The sequence below is a fragment of the Patiria miniata genome, unplaced genomic scaffold (genome assembly GCF_015706575.1).
Source record: "Patiria miniata isolate m_02_andy unplaced genomic scaffold, ASM1570657v1 HiC_scaffold_15, whole genome shotgun sequence".
Classification (NCBI taxonomy): Eukaryota; Metazoa; Echinodermata; class Asteroidea; order Valvatida; family Asterinidae; genus Patiria; species Patiria miniata.
Genome location: NW_024037053.1, coordinates 4,934,207 through 4,950,757, shown reverse-complemented (window position 1 = coordinate 4,950,757; position 16,551 = coordinate 4,934,207). Strand labels below are relative to the sequence as shown.

The following is a 16,551-nucleotide window of genomic DNA, read 5'->3' as shown; positions in this document are numbered from 1 at the left end:
AAGTACCCCCTCAACGGCAAGAAAGGGAGAGTTGGGGGAGACCGTTGGAGACATTGGAATGCATTGCTGAGGATACCTGACGTTCACGCGCAGACACTATGGCTTTGTGCACGATTCGGATAAATAAGAGTACTTCGAGCTACACGCGCGAACCAGTACGCACATGCAGAGTGTTCCGTCCACAGAGCTCTCAGAAGTGGCAAAAAAGTGCTCTCTCTTGTTGGCGCACATAGCCCATAACCTGTGACTGGTTATCTGTTAATTTATGCTTAGCATCTAAATTTAATGAACATGACTCAGAAATATCACTCTGAGACAAGCGTCAGCTGTAGCCACAACAAAAACTGATTCAGATAAGGCTTACCTGTAACGGCGTCGACTCTACCTTAGCATCAGACCTGGCATAGACACTGGTACCCGCTATAGCCATAGCCACACTCTGATTGACAGGGCTACCATCTATCTCAGCGTCATCATAACCCATAGCGGCTGATGGTCGATTGACGGTGCTAGCACTGTGGCAGTTCAGTTGAGGTATCGCATCCATGATGATACCTAGGAGTGGTAGATAGAGAGCGGCAACACGCATACGACAGTCAGGGTCGGTGTAGCGTGTGTCAGCATCGTGGGAGTTCAGGAGGTTGCAGACGGTGTCGATGGCTTGACGATGAAGACTGCTATTCCTATTACATGCAACACAATACATAATGTCAATAAATGGGTCATTATATAAATTTAGGTCCATCACGAGTCTGGTCACGGGTATGAACAATAACAAAGGAATGCCTTTGTCTAAGCTCATTTGAATAGCTTGATTTTTACAAAATGTGATGGACTTGTGATTGACTCGATGACACCACTGACAAAAATACTACTCACAGTGTTTGCAAGACGCAGGCTAAATCTGACAGTAACAACCCCGTCAAGAAATGCTGCTGACGGAACTCTGGCGTCAGTTGCATCATCTTGGCTTTATTGATGGTAGACGGCAAACTAGAAGCCAGGGACATCATGGATGACATACTACTGATGGATGGGGTAGGGGAGGGTGGTCGGGACGTCACGCCGGAGTGTAAGAAGGGAAGATTGAGGGTGACGTAGTGTTCATGACTGACAATGATACGAAGGAAGTCTAGCTTGAGTTGAGCTAGGCTGGTAGGGTCTGCCATGACTGTAATCTTGCCAGCAACCTGTGTAGCAATTTAAAAAAATATAAACCATTACTAAATCACACTATAAAAAAAATGACAAGTGTAACAACAGAATACCCATGAACTCGGTAAAACTCTTTTCAGGATTTTCATTAAAAAATACCTTAATAATAAGATTGAAGAAAGAATTGACAGGGGCAAGATTTGAAGATAAAACCTCCAGAATGCTGTGCAAAAGACAACCGATGTGTTAACCTAAAGTGATCAAAAGTGAAGCTAGCTAGCTTCCAGTGCTATGGTCTGTATGATGACAAACTCCAACATTAACTTATCTTTGGATGATATAATGAATTAAAGTAGTTCCTATTTCTTCTTGTCAACAGAGAGTATTACAACCTTTTTCCCAGGAGTTCATACCTGCTTGCAGTAGTTTCTGATGAGAGCAAAGACATATCCTCTATCCATCAGAGACAGGAGATCTTGAAGGAAGAACGCTAGGCTTGCGTTGAGGAGCTGCATGGCTCGTACATCCTGAAATAGGTCAAGAAATGCACTATGACACTTCAAATCAAAGTTACTCTTTCCATTACTTGACATCTTTACTAGGCAACGAAAGTAACGTCACACATGAATTAAAAGTACAACCGCTTTTATTTTTGGTAAACTTTCAGTGAAGCATATACACGATCTTATTTCCTCGTTGTCTACAAAGTGTTTAAGTCTAATCTGCTACTTGTGTTGAATTGTTTGTGCTTCAAGCACTCCGTCAAAATTAGCTCTGTACCTGGAATGAAATTAAGTAATCCTACCTTATTGTATCTGGCGACGATATCCGTGGTCACAATGCCAACGATGTTATTGATATCCTGACAGTAGGCTTCAGGGAACTGATTCTTACGAGGTGAATCCAAGCGGTCATTCTCGGCAAGATACTGGGCCATGCTCTTTACCTGAAATTAAACAGAAGTGCCATTGTTTGTTTCAAATAATTTTCCTGTAAATTTTCTTTCTCTCCGAGAATCTCTTGCCTGAAAAGAATAGATACAAGCATTATCAGCACACACAGAATATAAAAAAAAGAAGGAAAGATCTGATTGGTTGTAACTTACCATGAGTTCAAAGAAGAACCACGCATGATTAAGAACCTTCTCCTTAGCTGAGCCATTGGAGACGACCAACAGCAGAGCAACCTCTTCATGCACCAACTGTAGAGGGCAGCAGACAATGACACAAACAAACACATCAGTAAACATCGGTGAACGGCAAAAACCTAATCTGATTCACATCAGTGTAGCTTTAAATAAATTGTGACGGTTTCATTTTTAGAGACTTTGTTGAAAATAAGTTAATGCAAATGTTGCAATATAACAATTGCATTAGTGTTTTTTTTCAGGTAAAACCCTCTTTATAATACTGTTGGGTTTTTTCTTCTTTCTATCATTTCAATTCCTCAAATGATATATCTTAAGTCATTATTATCGACCTTCTTTGAAGACACGCGGTTCAAAATTTCTTTGAGCTTTTCAGGGAAAATCGTAGTTTCAAAACTTTCAAAGTCTTTTCCTATTCTATCAATTCACATTCTCATATGATCAATAATACCCAATTAATAGACTCCACTGTACTCACTCATGACAGACATTTCAATTTACCTTCTTAGGAGGCACACGGTTCCCCAGCCCCATGACTGGCACATTCCCCATGCCAGTATTCCCCAGGAGACTGGACCGGCTGAAGGAATGAGCGTTGTATCTCTCGCTACCAAACCGCCCATGTATGATCCCTTCCATGTCATCATCAGGGGAACCAGGACCGGACAGACTGGTGCTACTGGTACTGGAGAATAATGACGATCGCTGATTGGCCGTGAAGCTGTTAGAGCGAGCAACGGTACCGTAGTTGCCTATATGACGGAATATGTGTGGCGGGGTTCGGGGAGAGTATTCTGTAAAGAAAAGAGTTGAAATAGTTCAGTGGTTTAAAAAAACTGGGGAAAAAAATAGATGCTTGGTTAATGAAAAGTTATATTTTTCTGACTGGGGTTTACGGCTATGCCTGAATTGTGACTTTTGTGTGCATGGCCATCGTCTTTGGTGCAATGAAACACTGGTTTAAGAAAAGTCATACAGTTGGCTAAGAAGTTATCCTATTTATTTGATTGTCTTTATGAAATCAAGAAAAGAACTTATCATGAAATGCTCTCATTTTAAAATACTGGAGAGAAAAAAATATACAAAAAGGAGGACCCAGAAATGCAATACCATCACCACAGTAGTGAAGGATATGACAATGGTGCACACGTAACATCACTTCACATGAACACAATGGGATATGAAAAGGGAAGAGAATAATGGGAGGGGCTTGATTTAGAAGTGGGGGATATGAGGAGTAAATTCCAATGAGCTACTTGGCAGAAAATATTCCTCAGCAAATAACTCATTAAACAGAATTCATGCAAAGTACCGGTCCAAAAGTATCAACACCATATTAAAACCCATTTGTCCCTGTACTGCCCCCAACCCCTGAGCACTTTATGGTTGTATGGATTCCTTAGGGAAAAAATACAATGTAATACAATGTAATACAATGTGATACAATGTAATACAATGTAATACAATGTAATACAATGTGATACAATGTGATACAATGTAATACAATGTGATACAATGTAACACAATGTAATACAATGTAGTACAGGTGCTAATTGTTTAAACAATTTTGCTATTTAACAGAGTTTTCTGTGATAACCAATCTTCTTAATAAAATAAATCCCTAACACAACCTGTTCTAAAGGGGTATGGTATGGAACAGGTTCAACAAGGCTCACCATAACCAGTTTTAGTGTAATGGTGAACAGAGGGAAGAAATATATGGCACGGACAGATAAAAACGGGATGAAATCTAAATTGTTAACTATCACCTCAACCGGAATGTAAAGCTAGACAACAAACACACACTTGTTAGTATGACAATATTTCCTACAACACCGAAAACCCTTCAAAGCATTTTTTTCATACTTACCGTATTTGAAGAATATCCAGTGCAAGCAGAATTAGGAAAAGCACAAATGAAAATGCACATCAAACAAATTGTAATATCACCATAATTTCCTCATAACACTATTTTAGTATCACCTACTTTAGCTAAACATTTCCAAGCAAACATTAATTTCCAAAATTCAGTAAAATATCACCTCAAGAACCCTTTATAGCAAATGATTTTCAAATGGTTTCACTTCAAATTTCAGAAAATGGCACTCAAGGAAAATGGTACCAAATTAGCTGCTAAATTTATACACATATCGCTTGCACCAAAGACAGAGAATGGAAAGTATCATCTACGGAACTTCTGCATGATGATAGCTCAGCTACAACTAGCCATTCAGCCAGCCAGCAGACCAGCCAGCTTAACTTCTAACTCTTCACTCAACACAAGGCTAAAATCAAACGTTTGTCATCAAATCTCAACGATTTCTTGCTAACCTTGTACGATGGTTTCATCATCAGTATCCGGTGGTCTGAAGTAATACTGGATGAAGGAACGCAGCAAGGAATTCCTCCCATGACTGTCTTGACCCTTATCTAGAAGGATGTGAATACGATCAACGATCTCGGCGATGGTGTCAAAGCAGAGCTGTCCAACATGGTCAACTGTCAGATGACAAAAGAAAGGAAGAATAAAGAATCGTACAATAACGAAAATAAAAAGTCATCACTGATGTGGCATATTCACAAGCCATTCAAATGAACTTTGCCAAAGGTATTTCTTTGTTATTGTTCACCCCGTCACTTGCGATTTGACTTGTGATTGATTTGAAATTCAGGCATGCAACTGGGAATTTAGAAAAAACGAGGAAACTCCAAACCACACAAGCCTTTGTACAGTATTTTCAATTTGTAATGGCATTCATGAGAACTAAAATATGAGATCAGCGGATCTGACGAACAGTTGCGTGCCTGGAAATTGTATCTATGACCCCAAGATTCAAAATTTGGACGTTTCTTACCGATCTGCCCACCGATGATTGGCGGTCGGACAATCATCAAGATAAGCTTGTCTAGAATGATGGGTAGGAATTTGACCAACGGTTCAGCCACTGCGTTGTTGAGCTCCATGATACTCTTGACAAGTTTAGCCTTCATGTCTTGCTCACCGATGCTTCGTGGAATCTTGCCTTCCTCGACGTTGTGACATCGACTGAGGAACTTGTCTACAAACTCATCCTGTCGATAGAGATGATGTAGAGGACAATTAACTCTAACCTTGCAAGACAGTGCAACAGGTGCATTGGGCTATCGGTAGCAGTGCGTAAACTGTAAACTGCCTGTTCTGAGACGATGGGAGCTAGTCTCACTGAACAATGCCATTGTTGTATCTTGCTGCTGATAGCAACCTCAGACTCTAAGGCAGGTTAACCTCGGGATTTTTAACCCGTTGGATCTTGTTATACTGGGCAGGCTTCTCACTTAGACAAGTGCTGCAAATGGTTGTGTCGGGCAGAGTTAAAAGCAAAAACACCAGCAAATTCATTCAAGTCAATATCATCAAAGTCAGTGAGCAAGTTTTTGTGGAATCTTTTGAACTGCCAGTGTGGTATAGTTGTTACTGTTACCTGAGCATGGATTGACGATACTGCTTTGATTTCAACATTAAACAGCGGTTTGTGGCTGTCCACCCATCGCATTGTAGGCAGCTGCACCTGTGATAACACACACACACAACATTGTAAACATTCACCATATGAAATCATTCCTTTACTTCCCATTGAAGCCCAGACAAGAAAAGTAGGAGACATAAATGTTTAATTAAGATATCAGGTTGCTATTTCAATGTTGAATGTATGATAGACCTTTTTTGTTTCTTTATTAAGTAACAAATTAAATGTCAAAACAAATTCTTGAAATTGTTTGCGAACCAATCATCTATACTTACCTGAGTTGCACTCAAAACATATGGCATTATACCCTTTTATTTTCAATCAAATGTTTGAAATAATGATATATTCCTATCGCAAGGTTTAAAGAGCCAATCCGCCTTGCAGTATAAGTAGAAGGACTGAAGTCCGCTTGTCTCTGCTTACAAATTATACTTGTTAATTGTACTTACTTATTCTAGCTGGTAAATAATGAAAACATAAAAAAATAAGAGGACATTTGCCAATATCGAATGAAACAAAAAATGAGGCTAAACAAAACGTTTGCACTTTTTTAAAGTTACCTTTCAAAAGCTGTAATTGCAAAAATAAAAAATGACCATGAAAGCAACCAAAACCAACCAAATATCAGGGGAAAGTGGCTGATGAAATGTCTATTTTATAAAAAATACGTAAACTGAATTTCAGGGTGTTTTTAGATTACAGACTTTGTGGAGAGTTGAGTCTAAATTGTATGTTTACGGAACAGAAAGAATACAAAAACAAATTTATATAAAAATGATCTAGAAAATGCCAACATCTATGGGCCTTGAAGAGCCTGGACTACACATTGCAAGGCATTGATCACTCAAAGCCAAGGTCAAGGCCAAGGCTTTTGCCCTCAAGCCTTAAGGCCAAGGCCCTAAAATCCAGTTTTAAGGCCGAGGCTGAGCATCAAGGCACTACATCATTGATAATGTCTGATTCGTGGTTTCCTAGTGTGTAAATTTGTCGTACAAAGTGATTAACACTCCACATCAAAACTGTATCAAGGGTGGTGTACCTTTGTGCCCTCCCTATTTCCTCTGACTGCCCCTCCCCCAAAAAGGCAACACGTGAATAGTCATTGTGCCTAAACACGCACACAAACTGGTTGAAATCACACTGCAACTTCTACATGTAAGTCTTAATCAAAACTGTGCATTGTGATGTAAATCACTGATAGTTTTTGGAATATTCATTTAATCAAAAACAGACAAATCAATCAATGGTAAATGATGAAATATAATCACTGATTCATTATTAGTAATAAATAATCAATAATTGTTGGTCAATAACTTCAGCCCCGTTTTAATCAAGATCACTATGGCAGGCGCGTCTTCTCAGTATCAGCACCCAGTGTATGGAGTGGACTTCCTTATTTTATTCGGAATGCACCTTTTTTTGTATCCTTTAAGTCAGAACTTGTTATTTCCGTCAGGTTTTTAAGTAATATTCCAAGTGATCGTGATTTTAATGTATTTCTAATGAGTCTTACTGTGTATTTCAATTAACTTTTTTGACGTACCAGTAATTTTTAATGAGCTTTTAATGTATTCTAATGACAGTTTCGTTACGATTAATTTTGTAAAGTGCATTGAGATTTTTCTGATGAAGTAATGTGCTATATATTATTATTATTATTATTATTTTAGCCAATAATCAACAGCAATTTAATAATCAGTAATAAATAAGTTCAAATCAAGGAGAAGTTCACAGATGTTCATCAGTGCTGTAGTTCTAAATACACACTACATGTACAACAAGTCGTTTTCTATACAACCAACTTCTCAATTACATAGGCGGTGTACATGCTCATAACTAAGTGCCCTATCTTCGGCTGTGACTGAGTATGCATGCTTAAAGATCTGTAAACAGCGCCCTCAGAGAATCATGCTTATACTATAGCAGACATGAACTAGCAGTTGATCTGGATGTATTAATGTGAAAACATGCATGTCACCCCATTGCATTCCACTTTTTTCTTTTTTTTTTGTCCACTCCTGCAATTAAATTGTTAAGCCTGCGCTGCTTCCCTGCTGGGTTGAGTTGGGGTTGGTTGGAGGTATGGGCGGAGCAAAGGACTGCGGAAAAGGGAGGGGGTGGTATATACATAATGATATATATATAGCAGGAAGGGCAAAGATCCAAGGGAGGGCAGGTTAAGATACAGTTCATGGCTAGATATGATTTTGATGAATAGTTACTGAAAAGAAAAGAGCAATACCCCGATGATGTCAAGCCAAAAAAGGTTAACAAAATATTTGCATATTTTTAATATTAATGAAAGGTTTCTGCAAAACAAATACCATGTATGCTAAGTATGCACCGCTCATTGTATAATGCATCTGGCACCCTGACTACCTGCTTGAACATACCAGTACAAATCACTAAATAGTCAGTCTGGATTAATACTATCTTTGTCTAACCAACTCATCATGCTGAAGATATTCCTTACATTACAAATTCTACACAAACTCTCTAGAGAGACACTGACGCTCTCAGTTATTCTACAGTAATTCTACAGTACCAACCAGTTATCCTCCTGAAATTTTCAAGAGTTAAAATAAGAAAAGTCTATTCTGCTACCCATGCCTCTGACGATACATCTCACAAATGGATGCTTAACATGTCGACTGAAAAAAATGTTTCCGAAAAAAAAGATTAGTTTTAATTTTATGTGCGGATGACAAAACTTTAGTAAGATGTTAGTGGTCAGGTTAACATTGCTGACGTAAGAAGAAATCAATAAAATAAAACCTTGAATACCTGAGGAGAACGTGAGGCGTCAGGCTTGGACAACGAACGCGACTTGAGCAACTACAAAACAAAAATTCCTCCCTGAATATGAAAAATGATACTCATTCTAACGCCTCAAATGTCTTGCAGAGGAAACAGACAAGATTTTGTCCCTGAAGTTTTGGACAGTTTTTAAAATTTGAATAATATTTTAAATTAAAAAGCATGATAACGATTTAAAGTGGGCATTTCAAACCTGTTATGATGAACCTCATGTGCCTTCTCACAACCTTCAGGAAACTGAAAATATTATTTCATATGTGGAAAATATGCAGGTAAGATACAAAAATAAAGGTATAAATACATCATGACAAAAACTTTCAGACGGTGCATTCATTCATCCAAACATTTTCTAAATGTGAGATAAGTTGACCAAAAAAGAGGGTTTGTATCGCTGCGTTTTTGTCTTACCTCCGGGCTGAGCATGGAGTAACCCATAGGAGGAACATCCATAGAGACTGGCAGACCAAAGTCACCTACTTGAAGACGGCCATCACGCATCATTGGCAACCACTATTAACGCCAAAAAAAAGATGAGAAAAATAATAAGCAGAGGATAAAAAAGATGTGGGAAAAAAAGACGAGATCATTTTCTCGTCAATTGCTGGTGTTGCGGTTACCACTTTAGCTCTGAAGCTATTGCAAATTATTTGTTGCGTCTTTTTTAATTAAACATTCTATCAAAGGTCACTTACCAGAAAATCCACTGCTTTTGCATATTCATAGATACCTAAGACAGTTCACCAATTCCTATTGGTTGAGAGCCCATCATGTGTGTTGTTCTAAACCGCCGGTAAAACACCTCTGCGTTTTGCACCACATCGTGGAGTATGTGCTGCGCGCATCAATTACCATATAAGGAGATTTTTAGCACTACGTGCCTGAGGCACATACCACAGACATGGCCAGAGGGGTATTTCACAAAACACGAAAAACATGAAGTACAATTGTTGAACGAACTCATCGGAAATTTGTGAATTTTTGACCGAAAGCTATTTTTGAATTTTGGCTTGGGCCATTATCCACATCCAGGCCCCTAGCTGGTTGAAAACATACTTGTTTAAAACCAGCCAAGCACATATTTATTCCCTTTAATATGAATTAACTGGCTGATTTTGGCAAGCTGGGTGGTACAACGGTTGCACAGGTATGCAGAGGTCGGGAGGTTCGAGTCCCACCGTGCAATCTTGAGAGGCTTTTGTCACGAGTATATCACTTAAAAGTACATTGAAAGACATAATCCATCATTAAAAGTTTTTAACAAAATGATTTGTTTCAAAAAGGAAAAGTCTGACTTGATAAAGACTCACAGTGAAGCCTATAGGAGTTTCCACAGGTATGACATCTTGTTTGCGTTGGCAGCTGATGTGATAGAATGTGAAGAGTAGATGATGATAGTCTGCCAAGTCGGCAGGTAACTTGATCTTAATCTCCTCGTAGAAATCAGGTGACTTGCTGTGATATGTGACTGATGAGTAGGAGTGGTCCGAAAACTCAGGACAACTGGATTTACCCATGATGCACTGTGGAGAATCAAAGAACAATTACAACACAGCACAGTTATCAATACAAAAAACTATGTGAAAAAAATTATGTATCATTATGTCAACATGGAATTTCAACAAAGAACCAAGATTTTTGATCTTTTTTTATTCTCGGCACATGGTAAGCATGTGTCAGACATGTGGTCAGCATGTGATAGACATGTGGTTAGCATGTGACAGACACGTGGTTAGCATGTGATAGTCCTGTGAGAGTAATAAAGCATTTGGCAGGCCGTGACACAAGACACTCCCATACCATACCTTGAGGGCGGTGGACGGATCCTCACCGGCCATAAACTGGACTTTGACGGCAATATTCCTGGCAGAGCCTGATCGGTTGGAGTAGTTGAGAGAGTTGGGGTAGACGTACAGGAGGTTGCTGTAAAAACAAAAAAAAGACACAGACGGTTATTTCGCATGCAGGGACTCTATGGCATAAATGTTCATTATTATATAAGAATACTTATCATGAACTGTGTAACACTCAATACAGCACATATTTTTAGTGTAAACCGAATCTGTGGCCACCGCTTCAACTGATATCTCAGACCGCCATACGTAAAGTTAAAATCTGCCAAGAGTCTGTACACCAATGCCAAAGTTTCATCCATGGACGTATTAGCAAACAGCTAAGCCGTGTCCGATTACCTGGCTATGGCTGGAAATAACACGCAGGTCTATGGGAAGTGGCTGCATGTGTAATTTCTTGCCATGGCCAAATAATTCAGGACAGAGCCTAATATTACCGATAGATGCTGTGAGGGTGGTACACGTCTCTGGACGGGAATTCCTGAATCTCTCGCGTTGGTCTGGTCCTCATGTCAGGGTAAGGTTTGACCTGCTGGAGGTCAGGGGTCAAGCAGTATGGTGGATTATCGGGCATGGGGGAGATGTCCAGCTTCAGAGAACCTGCCAAAGCAAATGAGTAAAGTTTATGTTTCAAAAGCTGGCTTCCAAAAGAGGCTCACACACAGGGTTAGAAACACAATGTCGAACTGGAAAGACATACTTGGCAGTTTGAGTAATTCATGAAAATTTATCAATAACAGAAAAAACCCAAATGTATTCTGTGTGTTGCTTGGAGCTTAACAACCCTATAGGTTTTTGACTCAGGAGTATACATTTCCCGAAAAAAAAACAATGTTTCATGTCATGACCAACAATGTCACATTGAAACATCAAGCTCAGGGCCCAACACACTGAATTTGAGATAATAATGTTTTAATGCACTCACCAGGGATACACTTGAGTCTCTTGAGAACAGACGTCGGTCGTTTCAGGTCAGCTAAGAACTTGTAGAGGTCATCATCGGATAACTTGTCCCCTTCCTATTGCAGAAATATCACAAAAAGTCTACACAGAATGCAAGTGACAAGTTGCAGCGCTTATTTTGTTTAACGTCTTCATCCCCAAAACAACAAGACAAATAATGAAGACGGCATAATATTGTTTTGGGGAAAATACTGAGAACATTTACCAATTTCAATGTTGCCAAACTAAAAAGTATTAGGAGCGCCTCAAGTTGACCCAAATAGATTGCAGTGTCAGACAGATCAATTTTACTTAGTAATTTTCTGTTGACTGTGGTGTCATTATAAACAACTGTCGATCTTTTATTGACTTCTGTGCGCAGTAAATCCAAATCGTTTCAACTGTCAAGCTTAATTCTCTGTTAAAATTATCTCCGGAGTTAATTTGGTACAGAGCGACTCTGGAATGCTAATATGAAACATGTTTTTATTGTTCATATTCAATAATGACTGTATGTGGTATTGGCAACTTACCTGTTTGAAAAAGCTAGAGACAGTAATTGTGACTGGATGGAACGTGTCAAGATTCCCTGTGTCATCCTCCACCTTGTAGAAGCTCCGCCTCTCAGACCCGTTCCTCTTCAGACCGCTTTTCTCACCCCCGCCGGATGACCCCCCAACGGCTCCCGCTTCACCCACTTTCCTTGGCAAGGATCCATAACTCCGGCCAAACTCTAGACTGCTGGACTTAGCCCTGTCCATGTCTGCACTGTCTGGGTTAGGTTCGATGCTGTTAGCTCCGTTGATGATGTTTAGGAGGTGGACTGCGGTCCAGGCAAAGGGCATACGATAGGCTCCGAGTTTATCGCAGTAGTAGCGAGCGTTGACCTTGGCTTTCTCTATGTGCTGTAGATTAGAGAGAAAGGAATAACAAGGATCAGTTACAGACTTCCTCAACAGAAAACTCATAGCATTCCTCAGACGCAGGTGATGCAGGCTTATGTTACGTGACGAATAAACCGCTGGTCAACATATGGTCCTACATTCAAATTGCTCCACTTGGATCACGGTTAAGACCATATAATTTAGACTCAAACTTTGATCGTGACTCAAAAACAAGCCACTCAGCCTTCAGACTTGAGTAAAAAATCTCAAGGCTCAAATTTCCACTCAACCATATGACTTTTTACTCAAAATGCAATACTCAACTACAAGACTCCTAAAGATGGGCAGACGACACCATTTGAAATGTCAAGTTAATTTTTTATCCCAGAATACACAAACTAACGAAAGAGATTTGAGTACGTGCTGCGACCACAAACCTCGAACATAGAAGAACCACATTTTGACTTAATTCTGACTCTGGTCTGAGGGTTCAGACTCTGTGCTGAAAACAATATAACCAAATACTGACTCATACAAGAAAACTCAACCATGGCACCAACCTTAGGATTATCCAGCTCTTTCATGTATGGCTCAGCGCTCTCCGAGATATCCCCTTGCTGTAAGACTTTCTCTAGCTTGATCACAAGGTAAACATAATCGGAGGGATAGGTGATAGAGAAGATGGCATTACGAGCCAAGGTGGATGGGTCCGGATAGCCTAGGTGAGTCTTGATCATTCCCTTCAAGGACTCGGTGTTCAGATCAAAGTAAAAATTCTCTGAAATCTAAACAAGTTGGACAAAGAAAACTGTCTTAAAAGACTGTAGCTACGAGATGGAAACAGTCAGGCTTTTTTGTGATATAATTTTAAAAGGGTTACGTGTTCAAACTTTTGCTTGTCATTCAGGAAAAGCAAAACCATTTTCTGTATAACCACTTTCTGCATTTCTATTAGGCAAACAACCCATTCTTTAGTGCCCGCTTGATAAGAAATTTGTCCTGAAATACTATACCATCAACATTTACTCTACCACTAAAGGACTCTGTGATCCTTCTGGAAAAACTCTTCATCGATTTTTCATTTTGAGTTACCTTTTTCTTTTCCCTGACATCGTAGAGTGCCATGGATGCGAAGATGGGCTCCACTTCAAGGTCCAATCTATGCAAAAAAGAAAGAAACACAAATTAAGGGCTAAGAAGGAAAGAAAACTCTTGAGCATTATCAGTTTCTCATAAATGTTATCAAATCAAGCACAATTCAGTTCCAGTAAATCATAAGACATCCAGTCTAGACTAGATTTACAGAGTACTCAAATGAACTTTGAGAAAGGTATTCCTGTGTTGTTCTTCAGCCGCTATTACCTAAGATGCAACTTGACTTACAACTGACTTGTCAGGATCTTCTCCGCAATCCAAGGTGCTCAAAACTATTACTTACTTGAGAGTAAGACACTTGACAAAGATGCGGTAGCCAAAATGTTCTCTGGGTACTTCAGCTGGCATGCGTCGTTCAATGGCCTCAGACTAAAGGGTAGAGAACATAAATAAACCAGAATCACAGCAATCGAATAACCCATAGTATAACTTTTCTTAAACCTCTACCTACCCCATATAACACAGCATCTGGGACTGGCAAAATTATTACAAACGCGCAGTGCATGGAAGGAGTGCTACAATTAACATTTTTTTAAATTGTACTGATATAGCCATTTGAAAACTTCCAAATGATATAGCCACTTAGAAAACACTAATAGTCCTGAATCCTGAAATTTTAATACGATTTTTCACACCCCTATGGAGTTGGGGTTCAGGTTGTAATTTTTAATTTCAAATCTTCACTCACCTCTTCCACGCTAGGATAAAGACAAAACAGATCTGGCTGTCGATACTGAGATCTGACATCCTCATTGATGCTATCCTGAGTGTCAACAGGCGTGTGCTCTAAAAGGCGTGGCAGTAGGGCGTCGCCCTCACTGTTCTTGAGATCAAAGATGCTGGAGGCCCAGCTGCCCCTGGGTGTGCTGTCAAGGTGGATGGAAGAGCGCTTCCCTGGCTATAAAATAAAAGCAAAGTCCCAGAAATGGTCAAGGGAGTTCTGGAAAACCATTTCTCAATTGTTTAGATTCTGTGACTAGCGTTTATGTAATTCAAGTTTAAGAAGCTTAAGAATTCAACAGGTTCTTTTTCTTGGCTCCAACAACATATTCAATCCATAAGAATTTGTTTCTTCCTTGTATCTGAAGAGATAATTTGTTATGATAATAGAACTAATGAAAAGGCAAGGAGAGTAATACCTGGAAAATAAAACAAACAAAAAAAGCATGAAATGTACATGCAAGAAATGTATAGGCATAACATTTGAAATGTAATCGGAAATCAAAATTGGAAGATAAAGTTTCAAGGCATGCAGTTAATAACTTAATTTGTACAAATAGGAAGGTTTTAGAAGTTTCATTATGTGGTCTGTAACAGCAATAAAAATCAATACTCCAACAAGTGCTTTCAGATACATGTAGAAGAGTAAAACAAAAAATAAAGAAGTTAGAAGTCATCTTCAATGTGACTTTTTCTCTGGCTTCCCTTGACATTATACGATGTAATGATGTATCCATTGTATCTTACAACTTTGAACATCAACATGACACTTCATTCTACTCCATAATGATAAACAGTTAGGCAAAGAAAAATGTAAGAATGATTAAACCGTCTTTAACAAGACCTGAGCAACAAAAAGTTACGAGCAGTAGCGGTTTATTGTTGTTTAGTTGACGATATCTGCAGATAATCTCACCCTTCGTTTTGGCAGATGGAACTTGGAGGGTAGAAGACTCTTCCAAATATCAGGATTCATGATCTCAAATCCCATATCCTCACCAATACTCTAGTGTTGGTTCAATACCAAGATTAACTTTGTATAAGTGAAATCATTAATCCCCAAAACTGCCCGAGAAGTCTATGCTTTTATGAATTCACCAGGGAATAAATACAACGTAACAAAATGCTGTGCCGCTGCTAATGTGTTAGCCTCAACAATCTCAACTACACTGAATCTTTAAAACTCTGCATTTTCATAGGCAGCAACTTGTTTCCACAAAGTACAATATCTAGAGCAACATTTCGTTTGTTCTACATGTAAGCTTAATACAAGAAGATCCTGCAGAAATATCCATCCCACTTAATCGTTTGAAAGGTAACGGTATTCTGATTACGAAATTTGAAATGGATAAACAGATAAAAAAAAATTAACACAAATCGCACTACGGACAAAATAATGTCAAGAGAACAATTTGCAAGCAAGGGCTGCAATGTCAGCAAAAACATGCCCAAGACTAAAGAAATTATTTTAGAAAAAATTAATTTATTAGATTTTTCCCTGGTTCCTACCTGAGGCACATCCTCCTCCAGTTCCTGTTCATCAACTTCAAACGTCTGTTGACTGGTGCCCAGCACAGCTTTTCTCAGATCCAGTTTTTTGCTGGGCTCAAGAGACACGCAGTCCTGATATTTGCGTTGGACGACAGCCCAGTCACAGGTGTAGGCTTGAAGACAGTCACGCACCTGGATGTTGCTGTCAGAGCTGGGGGAGGGGAGTGGGGAAGGGGGTCGGGGAAGGGGGGTGTTAGGGTAGATGAAATGAAGTTAGAGGTATACTCCAGGTATGTACTTTGAAGGTTGCTATAAGCTGGAAAAACTGCTTGGAGGTTCGATAAATACAGCACTTGGTCCACATTTTGTGGACCAAAGATCCAATCTCCCCCCAAAAAAACTGCTACAAAACTCACACAATACACTTCCGTGTACTTCCTAACTTGTAAGTGTACTTGACATGCTATCTATTCTATACTGAAAGCCCTCTTTAATGAAGAAGTTGCTTTGTAAAATAACATGCACAATGGTTGCTCCACTGAAGAGGGCCTTGTGAGCATGCGGTGATCACATGCTGCTCCCCCCCCCCCCCCCCCATTTCACCCAAATCTTACTCTGGTTCTGGTAGGGGTGGGTTGACGGTCCGACATTCTTTAGGCATTGACGCAACCACCAAGTCATCTTCAGGAAACTCCAGCAGATGACGTAAAGGGTCTCTGTTGTAAAGGGATCGATTGGCATCCAAGAATTCTTCAAAGTCCAAAGGGTCAACGACCTCTGATAACGGAACCTGAAACAAATACACACATTAGAGTGAAATTGTTTATCATGAAATGAAAATATCCTTATCTTCATGTATTTAAATCCAGCATAAGAAACAATAC

General features: G+C 39.4%; 1 protein-coding gene across 5 annotated transcripts in view; it reads right to left on the bottom strand.

Moving 5' to 3' along the window:
• The window catches only part of LOC119722538 (dedicator of cytokinesis protein 7-like), a 32,821-nt gene that overhangs the window by 14,301 nt on the left and 1,969 nt on the right, over positions 1–16,551 (bottom strand). For 2 of the 5 annotated variants that reach the window (XM_038192719.1, XM_038192718.1), the window contains exons 3-24: positions 16,282–16,457; positions 15,686–15,878; positions 14,145–14,354; positions 13,740–13,825; positions 13,394–13,460; positions 12,862–13,086; positions 11,951–12,322; positions 11,401–11,494; positions 10,913–11,075; positions 10,428–10,545; positions 9,933–10,145; positions 9,034–9,135; positions 8,593–8,643; positions 5,764–5,850; positions 5,158–5,374; positions 4,634–4,801; positions 2,804–3,096; positions 2,261–2,356; positions 1,961–2,101; positions 1,569–1,682; positions 880–1,190; positions 365–683 (exon numbers count right to left, since the gene is read on the bottom strand). In XM_038192719.1, the coding sequence (XP_038048647.1) occupies positions 365–683; positions 880–1,190; positions 1,569–1,682; positions 1,961–2,101; positions 2,261–2,356; positions 2,804–3,096; positions 4,634–4,801; positions 5,158–5,374; positions 5,764–5,850; positions 8,593–8,643; positions 9,034–9,135; positions 9,933–10,145; positions 10,428–10,545; positions 10,913–11,075; positions 11,401–11,494; positions 11,951–12,322; positions 12,862–13,086; positions 13,394–13,460; positions 13,740–13,825; positions 14,145–14,354; positions 15,686–15,878; positions 16,282–16,457 (3,816 nt within the window). Of the gene's footprint in view, positions 1–364; positions 684–879; positions 1,191–1,568; positions 1,683–1,960; positions 2,102–2,260; positions 2,357–2,803; positions 3,097–4,633; positions 4,802–5,157; positions 5,375–5,763; positions 5,851–8,592; positions 8,644–9,033; positions 9,136–9,932; positions 10,146–10,427; positions 10,546–10,912; positions 11,076–11,400; positions 11,495–11,950; positions 12,323–12,861; positions 13,087–13,393; positions 13,461–13,739; positions 13,826–14,144; positions 14,355–15,092; positions 15,188–15,685; positions 15,879–16,281; positions 16,458–16,551 lie in introns of those variants that run through there. The other 3 variants (XM_038192720.1, XM_038192721.1, XM_038192722.1) reach the window with 3 other exon arrangements.